General features: G+C 35.3%; 1 protein-coding gene across 1 annotated transcript; it reads right to left on the bottom strand.

Annotated features, from left to right (window-relative positions):
* Positions 1-957: 957 nt before the first annotated feature.
* LOC121327046 (pleckstrin homology domain-containing family B member 2-like) lies at positions 958-12,957 on the bottom strand. The gene is made up of 8 exons (XM_041270827.1): positions 12,861-12,957; positions 11,007-11,062; positions 10,186-10,338; positions 9,489-9,591; positions 4,322-4,361; positions 3,046-3,135; positions 2,844-2,955; positions 958-2,459 (listed from the first exon to the last, which is right to left on the bottom strand). Exons 2-8 carry the CDS (start codon positions 11,041-11,043, stop codon positions 2,323-2,325), a joined length of 672 nt encoding a protein of 223 aa, XP_041126761.1. The 5' UTR covers positions 11,044-11,062; positions 12,861-12,957; the 3' UTR covers positions 958-2,322.
* Positions 12,958-14,733: the final 1,776 nt, after the last annotated feature.

Here is a 14,733-nt window from a genome sequence, read left to right as displayed (position 1 = left end):
TGTTAAAAAAAAAAAAAAAAAAAACTGCCTAAGCAAGAGTTTGAATGAACTACATGTTTCTTCACTTAATAGGAATCCTAAATAAATCATAAAAAATATATATTCCATCGATATAGTTTAAATGGGGGCTGCTTCTGAAAAGCTGAATCTCTGAACTGAGATTTGAGAAGGGTTACTGCTAGGGGTGTATAACTGTAATACTGTAGCTGCCCCCTCTGCAATGTTGTATTCATTGAACATCTCTATATAAAAACACAGTGCAGAGTGTCTTTTCAGAAGCAGTTCCTCAGGATGAAAAATGGCATGAGATGTTAAAGAGTGAGTAGCGGGGTTCCGAAAAATATACCGTTGCACGTCCCCACGTGTTGTTACAACTGTTCAAAATAATGTACCTGCAATTATTATTTTCATTAACATCTTGACAACTTTTTACACTTATAACTTTAAAATCTGTTTCAAAGCTCTTTCTAAAATGTCTGCTCTAGTACACTGATGTAAGTGTAAATGGAAGGATGTTGCCCACGTTGTGAAACAGGTAACACAGCAATAATGATCCAGGAAATGGTACAGAACAAAAAACCAGAGCACTTGTTATGTTGTAGCAATACGTGGGAATGTAGAACGCTATATTTTCCGGCACCCCGCTACTTACTCTTTAAATGTTGTAAGGATGTAATCAGAAACAGCAATAAAGAAAATACATAATAGAACAGTTAAATATGTAAGAAATGTAATAGTATGAAAATGTTGATCTCAACTGATCTATCCAAAGTGATACTTTAAAAAAAGATAAATTAAAATAAATAAATGAAACATGCAAGTTGGGCACAAAAATACACACATCTTTTTTCAAAATTTTAATGTGAAAAATGCTACATTTATTTATAAATTTATTAAACCAACAAACCATTTCATATAACATTTTGACGGGTCATCAGTATAGTTTTAGGCTTCTTCATAACTCTTTTTATCCTGAACAGTGTTGCCAATACTATCTACTCTCTATTCCTGGAAGACTATCCTATCCAGTTGTGAACCACTGTTACTGTTATGTTTTAAAATATACTCCACTTTTAACTGAATGAAAATCCTTTCAGTATACACTAACTGACTACTAATTTCTTGTCCTTATTTTACATTTGGGTATGGCTATGGTACTAGAATTATTTGGGGGCACTTGTTTCCCCTAACAAAAAATAAATGAAAGAAACTTCACGCAGACCAATCTATTTTTATACTGTGGAGAGTTCCAAGTCTATAGAAGTAAAAATCAAGCGACAATTCAATTTTGAAATGCTGTAAAAGTCAACATTCAAGCACAAAAACACAGTTTTATATGGAAGGGAACGTAATATTAAAGAAAACAAAAGATAACCAAAATCAGCAGGGAAAACAGTGTTACAGATAAATGCTGTAACATCTAATGGGTCTGTCTGAATTCCCTTTTCAAAACAGAGGAACACGTTGAACTGAAAACCTGACCAACAGGGTAAAAGAATCCCCCACCCCCCCGCCCCCCCGACAGCTGATACAAAAACAACAAAAAGGACAAAAGTAACACTAAACGACACAAACAAACCTAAGACTTGAACAAACTGATTTAGATTTTACCTCATTAAATGGTGCAACGTGTTATGGCAGTCTTTGCTACATCTCACACCAGACTAATAAACAAGTTAAAAAAATTGTATTATTTAGTTGCAAGAAACAATACTGCAGCTGTTTTAAAGATTAAGTTCTTTGGGTGATGTCTCCAAGTTTTCTGGTAAATTAGTAGAACACACACAAACAGTACCAAAACAACCTAGATACATTAATTACAAATACAGAGATTACTAAAAATCAACACACAAAAAGGAAAATAAATATCCCTGCACTTTTGAATGTCTTGGGAAAAAGAACTAAAACAAACTTCAGAAGACCATCTTTAAGCATGTAGATTTGAAAATAATATTTTTTAATTTTTATATTTTTTATTTATTTATTTATTTTTTTTTTTAAATGAAGGAAAACAATCTTGTAAAGAAACACAAAATGTGGGTTAATGGCATGCAAAAAGAAATGCAGACAGTAATATAATATTAAAAGTCAACTAAACAAACCATTATTTTTCCATTTGTATTAACTACTTATTAACTTCTTGTAAGTACATTCACAGAATCGGAGTGAAAAGGAGTGTGTCACAAACTAGTCAGAAAGTGTGACAGTGTTTTTCACATTAAAGGCTTTGATAAGTGTGCTAGCACAGACGAAGGAACTCACTTCTACATCACAAGAACAATGCCTCTATAATTTAAAGCCACTGCGTCCGGACTGTGATATTTAAAAAACCCAGAAGAGTGATCCAAGTGCCATGCCTGTTGCTGCCCCGGCCAGCATGCCCATCGCGATGTCTCCAGTGTCATTACGGTATCGCTCTCGAACAATCACCTGGTTCACTCCTGGTGGCGGGTAATACCCTAAAAAATCAAACCACACATTCAAAATTAAAATACAACATTCACATGTGTATGTCTTTTGAAAGAAAGTGTTTAAGGCCAATTCACATCTTTAGCTTTATACCATGCATTCAGTTGCTGTAGTTCTAGCCGATTATACAGTGTCGACACAAGAGTATTACCATTTGTAAACAGCCCAGTGAGGCTCTGTTGAGCTGTTCCGTTTGGAACTGGCAATGTGGTTTGCGTAGATAAGACTCTCAAGCAGTTATCAATTTGCCATCTTTTACACCACTATTACAGAGTGCCCAGCAAAAGTGAAGACATACACATTTTCTCAGAACTGCCTAAAAAGCATCCAGGCGGAACCTGTTTATATAACATTGTTTCCAATAAATACTGTACCTTGGTATGGATACTGGTAGGCCACTGCATAAGGCTGTCCATTTGATGCATAAACTTGAGAGCCCGGAGGTGGCATTGGCCCATAGGCTCCACGAGGGTCATAGTTGTAAACCTGGAAATACAAGCAAGTAGGAAGACTTACAAGTCTGTCGTTCAGTTTGTATGTTAGCCCTCGCTGTTGTATTCAGACTGAGTGGGTTACCTGTTGAACGGGTGCTGCATACTCAGTGTAGGGGGGTGGAGCAGAGGCAAAAGTGGATTCGGTGAATCCTTCAGGAGAGCCATTCGATGTCTGTAAAGAAAACAAAAAGATATTACAATAGAAATTTTACCCACCTAGTTATTGTCTACTTATGTTTATAGGGTAAAAAATATTTAAAGTGTGATCAGATTTTGGTTGAGCACTTTATCACAAAGTTTGCACCAGCTTATTTATCAAATGACCACTTTTTGGCTGCAGCATTATTAAATTAAAGTGCGACTGGGAATGCTATGGAATAGCAGTTATCTTAACTAATGTATTTTTCTTGTTGTTTGGTTATCATTTTCTGTCATTACATTCTGGTGACTTTTAAACTTCAAAAGATTAGAGAATCCCTGCATCTACAACACAGCCCTCAGAATCATGGCTAAACCTGTCCCCCTGCTTCAACCAAAGTAGAAATATCACATGTTCTTTAAAAAGAAGAAATATCAGTGTTAATGATTACACAAAGAAAACAATAGTTTAAATAACTGATATTTGATACTAATAAAACAGCCCATAACATTTTATCCGTGTTTAAATTCCATGCTTCTGAAATCAGAAAAAAAATAGGTTCAATTCTTAGGTCTTAAATCAAATGGTGCAGTAATTGAGATGCCTGTGTGGTCTCTATTTACATAATACCTCTCTTGAAATGCAATACTATTTAGAGACCCCTGGGTAAAGGGCTGCACTGACAGAGTTCTAATAATATTTGCAATAAGAGATGTCTTCAGATGGCTGCACAGTAATATCAGACCATCAATCTATGCAAATTGTAGCCATGGCTTGAATTCTGGTACCCTTAAAAGAAGTGTAAAGGTGAAAAATTCCAGTCTTATTCCATTTGACTGAGAGTTTTGTTTGGTGATGTAGGCACCACGACTATCTTTATAAACTGTGGGATATAATAAATCATTCTTGACATTCACTCAAATTATGTCAGTTCTCTGGGGGAGAAAACTCTGTGTTAATGATCTTCAGTGCTCTGTAGTACTAGTAGGAAATATTCTAAAAAAAGTTTATTTCCTTGTAGGCTACAGTATGTTCAATATATATTCCCATGTATGCAAATAAGTGCAGCATTGGTGATACAATGTGCAGGAAATTAATAGCATGTCTCAGATTAATTTAGTGCCAAGCCTTTTAAATGGTCTAAAGGGGGCTCTTCTGTGGTGAAAATGAACATGATAAAGAAAGGCAAACACACTGCTCCACGGGAACATTTACTCACCATGTTTACTCTTGAATCCTGAAGAGCCATCTTCCAAGCCCTGCAATAGAAACACAAAGCATCACTTTGAGGCAGCATCTGTTTCTCTTTTTCATACACACATGAACCCCCATCCAAAATATTTGAGTACACTTAACAAAAGCCCACTCATAGAAAGTGTTTGTTTATCCTAATTGAATGCCATCAGGGAGTGTATAAAAGGAGCAAAAGAAATACACTTAACCCTTTAGTGTTTTTTACTAACCTTTTTGGGTGATTTTAAAAAATACATAAATATTTTCAGATGCTATACAAGCATGGAGAATCAAACCAGGGTCACTCGAGACACAGCATGCTGACAGAGTTTCTGTGTTCTTTGTCCATCACATTTTATAAGGATACATGGTTGCTACTGTTTCGAAGATTACCAAAATAGATCTGTACGTCAGAGAGACTGCTGACAAATAACTTTCCCGACACTACCACCAACTGGGGTTGGGATTAAAATATTAACCAGGAAGGTAAAAGGATCAACTGTATATCACCACAAACCTAACTGAATTCAATAGATAGCTATTCAAAGAAACATGTTCCTCAGCATTGTCGGGCACCATTCTGTTCTGCTATACTACAGATCGTTCAGATAAGGGGTTTGCCTGATGAGAAACCCAATTCATGGCATAAATTGGACCATTTTCATTTTTTTTTACCATGCTCAACATTGGTACGGTTGACCTTAACTTCGTACCTGAAGCCTCTCTTGGAATTCCAGTAGACATCACAATCCGACACCTACCGCAGCCACTTACTAATATTAGCTTCATCAGCCTTTTCCCCGACTTGTACTCGAGTCACGGCCTCAAAAGACTCAGACTCGCCCTTGTGTGACTCGGACTTGAACATTCGGGCTCTGTGACTTGGCGATATTAACAAGTCCTTTTTTATTTTCTGTTAGACAAATAATATTACAATTACTAGGAAACAACAAAACGTTATCCAGTCACTGGTTAGCCCTGTTGTCTTTGCAGCCAATCATAGTAAGAATAAGAAACTGGAAGCGAGTTAGGATGCAGCATAAACACCCTGTGGCAGTGTGCCCTGCCCCTGTGCATATTTTTGTGTTATATGTTGTATGTATGTTAGTGTATTGTAGTTGGTACACAGGATATAATACGAGTTACGAGCACTAGTGTTTAAAATGTATATTTGTACTTAGGCACGAGGATTGCACAGCACTTCACGAGCAGGTAAAATGTAATAATATGTGAGCACAGAGAGTTGCACTAAATAAATTCACATGCAGTTGTACCGAGACTCCAACTGAATTGACTGATTAGCGAGCGAGTCTCGGTACAACTGCATTAAAGAAACATGTTGTCACTCACTCAGAGTTGTGTGTTTGAGGGTGGAGAACGGGTGAGAGAGAGAGAGGAGAGTTCATTTACAAATATAAAATATAAAATAACAATTGCTATTGCGCGCTGGAAGCACCAGTGCGGTACTTGTTTGTGTTTGTCCACTTGTTTGTTTGTCTGTTTAATGTTAGTCCGTTTTGTTTGTCTTTTTATTCTGACATAAAGTGCCGTGTCCTGTGTTTTTGTACAACCTTTTTATTTTTACAATTAACTGGCAAGTGCCTTCATCCTTTCACCCGTCCTGTTTGCGGTTTTGTATTTCCTACCGTGATATCACCACGCACCTGCGCCCTGTGACCATCCTGACACACCCCCCCACACAAATCCAACTGGTTGTAAACACACCCCCACACAAACCCAACTGCAACTATCGCAGACTTTTTTTTTTTTTTGCATTAAGTTTTATAAGAAATAGATAATGTCAGCATGGTAAACAAGCAATAATTTGGCTTTTAACAAGCCTTTCTCTTTACTACTTTAAACCATGTTCTGTAGAAATACATTTCTAATCCGTATTTTTCAAGAATGCAGTAATTGGATTTTGATGAGCTCCCTGAATCTCTGAAATCTACTATATCTGTTCAATAGAACATTGGTCATCTTAATAATTCTGAAAACAAAAAATAATGAAAAAAGAATAATCATAAGTTATAATCACTTTTAGAGCTTCTAATTCATATCAGAAAATCGTTGCGTGATTAAATATTCTGCTCTTTGCTGCTAATCCCAGCACGCGCCATCACTGTTTGCAAGCAACGACACTAAAGTCTCAAATAGAAAATTGCCTACTGTTAAACAGGCAGATATATCAGACTGATATGAAAGAAGGACTGACTGATAGCAAAAAAAAAGAATGACAGAATAACTTCATACCACTTAATATACCAAAATGGAAATAATTTATTATGAATCCCCAAAAAAAAACAACATTTGAAATACAATACGCTGTGTTGCGTCAACCTAAAAATCTGTCTGTGTGAAATTTTTTATTCTATTATGAACCTACACAAAGGGGGAATACATAAATATAAGATAAATACATTATCTGAAATCAAATTAATTGAAGCACAATCTCATAAATGCATCATTGTATTACAAACTTAAAAAGTGCAAATGCAATGAAAGTGAAACAAAGGCTTTCTGTTTTGCAAAAATAATAAAAAAAATACTAAATTTACTATTTAAGAACACAGTGTGTGTGTAATTATATATATATATATATATATATATATATATATATATATATATATATATATATATATATATATATATATATATATATATATACATACATACATACAGTGCCTTGCAAAAGTATTCAGACCCCTGACCAATTCTCTCATATTACCGAATTACAAATGGTACATTGAAATTTCGTTCTGTTTGATATTTTATTTTTAAACACTGAAACTCAGAATCAATTATTGTAAGGTGACATTGGTTTTATGTTGGGAAATATTTTTAAGAAAAATAAAAAACTGAAATATCTTGCTTGCATAAGTATTCAACCCCTGTGCTGTGGAAGCTCCCAGTTTGCACCGATGAAAGAAATTGCCCTAACGAGGACACAATTACCTTACCATTGGTCTCCAACTGTGAACCATTAAAGTTGCTGTCATATTTTCTGGATAAAAACCCCACTGTTGAAGGATCATTGGTGAGGCTGTGAATCTGAAGGAAAATGAAGACCAAAGAGCATTCTATAGAAGTTAGAGATAAAGTAATACAAATGCATAGATTAGGGAAAGGGTACAAAATAATATCCAAGTGTTTGGATATCCCAGTGAGCACAGTTGGATCATAATCAGGAAGTAGAAGCTGCATTACACTACCCAGGTACTGCCAAGAAAAGGCCGTCCCTCAAAACTCAGCGCTCAAACAAGAAGGAGACTTGTGAGAGAAGCCACAGAGAGGCCAACAATCACTTTGAAGGAGCTACAGAGTTCAGTAGCTGGGAGTGGAGTAATGGTGCACCAGTCAACCATGGTGGAGTAATGGTGCACCAGTCTGCATAACACTGGCCTTTATTGTAGGGTGGCAAGAAAGAAGCTGTTACTCAAAAAGTACCATCTAAAAGCACGTCTGGAGTTTGCCAGAAACCATGAGAGTGACCCAGCTGCGATGTGGGAAAAGGTTTTGTGGTCACATGAGACCAAGATAGAGCTTTTTAGCCAAAACTCAAAGTGCTATGTGTGGTGCAAACCTAACACTGCTCATGCCTCAAGACACACCATCCCTACAGTGAAGTATGGTGGTGGCAGCATCATGCTGTGGGGATGCTTCTCATCAGCAGGGACTGGGCATCTTGTTACAATTGAAGGAAGAATGTTATTGCAGCGAAAGGTGGTTCTACCAAATATTAATGTGTGGGGGTTGAATACTTATGCAAGCAAGATATTTCAGTTTTTTATTTTTCTTAAAAATAGTTCCCAACATAAAGCCAATGTCACCTTACAATAATTAATTTTGAGTTTATGTGTTTTAAAGTAAAATATCGAACAGAACGAAATTTCAATGTACCATTTGTAATTCAGTAATATGAGAGAATTGGTCAGGGGTCTGAATACTTTTGCAAGGCACTGTGTGTGTGTGTGTGTGTGTAGATATATATATATATATATATATATATATATATATATATATATATATATATATATATATATATATATATATATAATCACACACACACACACACACACACACACACACACACACACATACATTTCCGGCAATGTCTAAATCAGATGGGTGAATTGAAGTCAAAGTAGATGTTATAGTCAGAGGTGAAAGTTACTTTAATTTGTTACCTGTGTACTGTCCAGGTATGTGATAAAAAGTGGTGCTCAGCGCACTGCGCTTGCTCGTACATGCCTAAACAACTTCGGCTAAAAAAGCAGGGAAGCGCATTTCTAATCTGGAATGTTATGCTGTTTTCGTGTTTTTTTAATGTAATTTATCATACTTTCCATCGTTATGAAAATAGTATATGAATATTTACCATATGCATTACATTGGGTCTTATACATTTTTTTTTTACTTTGCAGTGGACTTCTTGTGAACTGTTTTTTTTTTCTTTTTAGAGAAATTGATTGTCTGTTTCCAGTATAAGTTTGCAATTAATTGTAAATGTACCTCATTTTAACAATTGGAAAACACCCATCAAATCACAATTGATTGCACCTGTACCAAAACCTACTACCAGTTTCTGCATTACACCAGTCAAGTTTGGTACACATACTACATTCTGACAATGTACCACTTTCTAACACTACACCGTTCTATAGTCCAGATCACGGCTTCTATCAAAGTGAAAAACAACATCCATAAACTTGAACATGAAGCTTAGCTATAAACTTCAGGTACATTCAAACAGTATTTTAATTCCAAAAGAAAAGACGACAGTGACAGACAAGTTGAAAAAGGCATGCAAACAGAATAATCTAATCTTGTGCATTTTTCCTGAGGGATATCAGACAAAGTCTGTTAGGTAAACTGTTCCCCAACTATTACCACTAGTTTAATGAAAATCGATTTGAGTTTGTTTCAAGGACTCGGACTCGAGACTCGAAGTCAAGGACACTCGACTCTGACTTGGATTCAAATGACAGGGTCTCGGACTCGATATTCAGGACACAGACTCGGACTCCAGGTTTGAGGACTCGACTACAAGCCTGATTAATAATGAAGTAGGGTCTGTGGATGGGGTATATCGCCACTCACCGCATGTAAACTGCCTTTCAGTTCTATAACCCTACATCATGTAGAGGACTTACAAAGCATCGTCCGCACTTTCAGCACAGAGGTTGATGGTCCTCCCGATTCTGCACACCACCTGCAGTAAACAATCCCTCCCCTTTCCCTCTGGAGGATGGAAATCTGGGGACAGAAAACCACTGCTCAGACATTTCATTTGTCAACACAGACAGGTGTTACATATTCAGCTGCATCCACGCACAATCCAGTCAAATAAATACTGAAAGTTCCGGTGCACAACAATGTTGAATTGTATACTAAATTATACACACATCAAAACTTCCCTGCTGCATTCATTAAACTGCGAAGTCCATTACTGAATGATAATGGTAATTACTCCACTTATCTTGAAGTACACTGGATATGTGAAAAAGATCTGCACCATTAATACAGCCACAGGTAAAGCAATGTGGCAGTGAAACAGATAATGTTGCCCAATTTTGCAGCCATCTGATCACAGCGAAGGGCACTGTTAGATTTAACAGCAGTTTTCATAACACTGAAAATATGAAGTTAACAGCTGAAATGGTTTATGAGATACTAGAAGCTGTAGTATCAGTGGCAAGTTTGCACATTCATTCAAGCTTCTTTCATGGGGAGGCCTAATAATAAAGAAATATGTTTTACACATCTTTGCAAGTCTCTTTTCCTTGTTTTAGTCTTTGGGGGCAAAATAATCAAATCTACGCATTGAGCTCTCCAACCATAACTGTTCACCTCGGCACATGTCCCCAGAGCGGATGTTGATGCAGTCCACTTTCAAGTATATCTTATCCTCCATGTCCCGACGATGCTGGTCATCATAGAAAACCAAACGACCATCAGACCACAGGTCAAACCAGTTCTTTTTCCATCTCCTTAGAATAGTACCTGTGGTAAGAAACAAATATTTCCAAATAACAACACAACATCTGGGCCTGCGAGTACTATATAATTATTATTTCTGTCTTTGGGTTAAGTGACTGCCATTTATATTATACATTTGTTATTTCATTTCAAGCATTTTGAAGCGCATACAAAATCAACAATTTCTAAAGACTTGGAACAATTTAATTTCGACTAGTTAAGGAGTACTGTTTCAATTTATGTAGTATTTTGTTCAATTAAGTAATTTAGAGATACTTTGGAACAAAAACCTGAACACTCCAGAGCTTGTGGATCAGAGTTGACCACTCCTGTCTTGCATTCTTCAGAAATTGATGATTTAAGGGTTAATATAAAACCTGCTTGATTGTGTCTCTGGGACCAGGGTTGGACACCCCTGCTTTATGTGAATTCAATGTTTTTTGTTGAAATATCTTTAAAACAACTTTTAAAATTGTATTTGTCCAGGAGAAAAAAAATAGGATGCAAATCATCAAAATGTGCATTTCAGCACCTATTTACAGGCCCCCTCGGTGTGCAGCATGTATCATCAACCACATATGAAGGAAATACCCAAAATTAGGTCAACTAAGATGGAATGACCCAAGGCATTAATTTCATTTAGAGTATAAATAGCTTCTGAACAAAAATCTGTTTATTTACTTGTAACTTACTTTGACGAAGAAGCCAGCCACTCTTGACATAGGCCATCCTTGACAAAATAATACTTCTAGAAAGAGAAAATAAACTGTCAATTTCTACATCAAATGCCCTAAATGACCACATTTGTAGAAATGCAAAGGGGGTTGTTAAGAAACTGTTTTCTAAATTAGCTTCTTACCTCCTAATCTAAACCTTTAATGTTTGCTACGAAAAAGTGCTACATTTATATTTCACCAAATTCTATACATTTACTATGCGGGGAAAACTTTCTAGGGGGACACCTTGAGCCTTCTAATAATACAATAATAATAATAATAATAATAATAATAATAATAATAATAATAATAATAATAATAATTCTAAACACAGTTTTAAGAAAAAAGTGAAGCTAACAGGATGATCAACACAGGATGACATTTTTACACAGGATAATATGTACTCAGAATCTGGCAAATACTTTCAACCACTTTTAGTGATCCCATTTGTTTTAAAAAACGTTATACAGTATTTTTTCTGTATATGTACCTGTGATTATGGCTTGGTAGAATAAACAGAGTAAACATGTTAAAGTGTGTAGCTATTTATGTAACTTGTTTGTGTAATTGTAATTATAATTGAAATTACTGAAGCATGTTCAAGACTGAATCTGTTCAGTCTTGAATAAAGAAGACTACGCGGTGACCTAATTCAAGCATTCAAAATTCTAAAAGGTATTGACAGTGTCGACCCAAGGGACTTTTTCAGCCTGAAAAAAGAAACAAGGACCAGGGGTCACAAATGGAGATTAGACAAAGGAGCATTCAGAACAGAAAATAGGAGGCACTTTTCTACACAGAGAATTGTGAGGGTCTGGAATCAACTCCCCAGTAATATTGTTGAAGCTGACACCCTGGGATCCTTCAAGAAGCTGCTTGATGAGAGTCTGGGATCAATAAGCTACTAACAACCAAACCAGCAAGATGGGCCAAATGGCCTCCTCTCGTTTGTAAACTTTCTTATGTTCTTATGTTCTAATTGTAACTAATTGTAATTCAACAACATAGCACTGCAACTGCAGCAAACAATTCTGCTGTAATTCTAATTTACCCCACCCATGGCTGGTGTGATGTGTCTAGTTTAAAGCATAAATACATTTCATGTGTGAATTTATAATTTCAAGTGATGGTTTACAATTGTATTAGTAATAATGAGAAAAAATGTGTATTGGAATCGGTAACTGCCAGTTATGGAATATCAATTATCAAAATCACATTCCGTTTTTATTTCCTCTCTCTCTCTCTCTCTCTCTCTCTCTCTCTCTCTCTCTCTCTCTCTATATATATATATATATATATATATATATATATATATATATATATATATATATATATCTTGAGTTTAGAGAAAGTGCAAATAATATTAATGTGAAAAAAGAAAGAAAAACATGTGTCGGGTCTGTGTTTTATACCCACAAACTGCCACCATTAAGAAGCTGACAAGACAACTCGGGCTATATCTATTTACAAAACAAAAAACTCAACACGTGTTCCCTAATCTTGCGCATAACGTAGATAAACACACTAACTATAAACTACCTGGTGTCAGGACCTTCGCGATTTAATAGCAAAACGACGCTTCGTTCATCCACAATATATACTAGTGGTTGTGCCTCACGAGTAATGAATGCTATGACCAATGCTATTACAATACAAATTAGATAAACAAAATATGCAGTGTGTTTTCATGCTGTAAACAGACACAAATAACTAGCCCACGCTAAATTCTGAGATGGTCGATGAGACAACCAGCTTTAAATATCCTATTGTTAATTATACAGCAACATCTATAACAAAATTGCTACGGTATAGGATTTTTTTGTAAAATACCTTTACGGTTGTTTCAGCAAAAACTCAAGCTACAGTTCTTCCCGTTCCTAACACGCCACACGCCTTGTTGTTATGATGATGTCACTCTCATCTGATTATCCTGGGATTTGTAGTTTACATGAACTCAGTTGACCGAGAGCACACAAATGAAAACATTTCCCATAGACGCTTGCGTTGACTGAATGAATAAATAAATAAATAAATAAACAAACAAACAAACAAACTAGGGTGTTGACATGATGGGTTGTATAGAGGAGAATGTACCAGAAATTCAGTCAGGGTTTGAATGCATTTCCATGCTATCATTATTTTAATAAATAGTTTTCACTGCAAAAATGTTCTTTTGTTTAAAATTCAACAGGGGTAGTCTGAACATTTATTAAAGATTCCAAACAAGAGCCCATTTTACACAAAACTATTCGCGCAATAAATAAATACATACTTTATTAGTTTCACAATGTGACGAATTGGATGTTTTCAGAAAAGTAAATTCACTGCGTAGTGCATTGGTACTAAATATAATAAGATGAACACTAAATACAAATATCAGCACTTAAACTTATCAAACCACTTTAATAATAACGAATGTATTAACTGAATATTTAAAAACTATTTTATCACAAAGTCTTTGGAATTATATTGGACATTTTCTTTATTTTTGTGAGAACAATGCAATATACCGTTTATATTTAAATATTACTTTCATTTTATTAATGTGAACACTTAAATTGCCCCACTCGGAGAGTATTGTATTGATAATGTTCTAGGGTATATAAAATACAGAACGCATAAAAACTGTATTTGTTTCATCGATTAAATCCCAATGTAAACATACTTTTTGTATCCGTTGTTATGCTTCCTTTTGTATTATTATATGTCAATAAAACATTATATAAATAATAATACAAATAAATTAAAAAAAAAATGCTGGAACTTGTCTGTATTATGGTATGTCAAAGCGGTATCCTATTACACATACAGGAAGACATCTTTATTTCTTATATAGCCCTTTTCATAGTGGACCACTATCACATAGTGCTTTTAAGATAAAAGACTAGGTGTGCATCAGTTGTAGATCACTTGCAAGCCTCACACGAAAGAGGGAGCACAAGGAGTCTAAACGTCTTGTTCAGGGTCACACAGTGAGTTAGCGGCTGAGCTGGGATTTAAACCGGAGAGCTGGTTACTACAATCCCGTTTCTTTGACCACCGAGCCACACAGCCTCCTATGAGGTTGCCTTTAAATACAACGTTTTTAGGTTATTATTTCACGCTTTATTTTAAGGGTCGTTTTTTAGTTTACTAACTTAACAGACATTCTTCATTTATAGCTAAAGGTTAGAGTTAGGTTTAATTAAAAAAAAAAAAAAGATTTAATTTGCTAAACATTACTACAGTAACAATTTGAACCGGTTTCAGGCATATGATCAACTGGGTATAGATCATCCATAGGGCTCTGGTGGTTGAGTTTTAGCTGGCCAATTATATCTATCTATCTATCTATCTATCTATCTATATATATATATATATATATATATATATATATATATATATATATATATATATATATATATATATATATATATATATATATATATATATATACAAATAATTACTTTGATATATTACATATTATAATTTATATTATTATTATTATTATTATTATTATTATTATTATTATTATTATTATATTATTATTTACAACAAATTAACTTATACCAACTTATTTTTCATTTCCAAATCCGAGGACACGTAACTAACGTAACGTTTCCAAAGATTGAAGCGGCAAGCACCCAGTTCCCGTGACAAGCAGTCCGGCCCGCTCCGCGGCAGGAGCGCACTGGTCTCCAGAGTCCGGCCGCAGTCACTTGGG

This window comes from Polyodon spathula, chromosome 14, assembly GCF_017654505.1.
Source record: "Polyodon spathula isolate WHYD16114869_AA chromosome 14, ASM1765450v1, whole genome shotgun sequence".
Lineage (NCBI taxonomy): Eukaryota > Metazoa > Chordata > Actinopteri > Acipenseriformes > Polyodontidae > Polyodon > Polyodon spathula.
Note: the sequence above shows the minus strand (reverse complement) of the source record. Positions and strands in the feature narration are given on the sequence as shown.

Bases quoted from the DNA above. Each gene is read 5' to 3' on its own strand.
- LOC121327046 (XM_041270827.1), bottom strand. From the start codon at position 11,043: ATGGCCTATGTCAAGAGTGGCTGGCTTCTTCGTCAAA. The intron at 10,339-11,006 runs GTAAGTTACAAG...TTCTTACCACAG, and splicing joins TGGCTGGCTTCTTCGTCAAA to GTACTATTCTAAGGAGATGG. The intron at 9,592-10,185 runs GTGAACAGTTAT...TTCTGTCCCCAG, and splicing joins CTCTGGGGACATGTGCCGAG to ATTTCCATCCTCCAGAGGGA.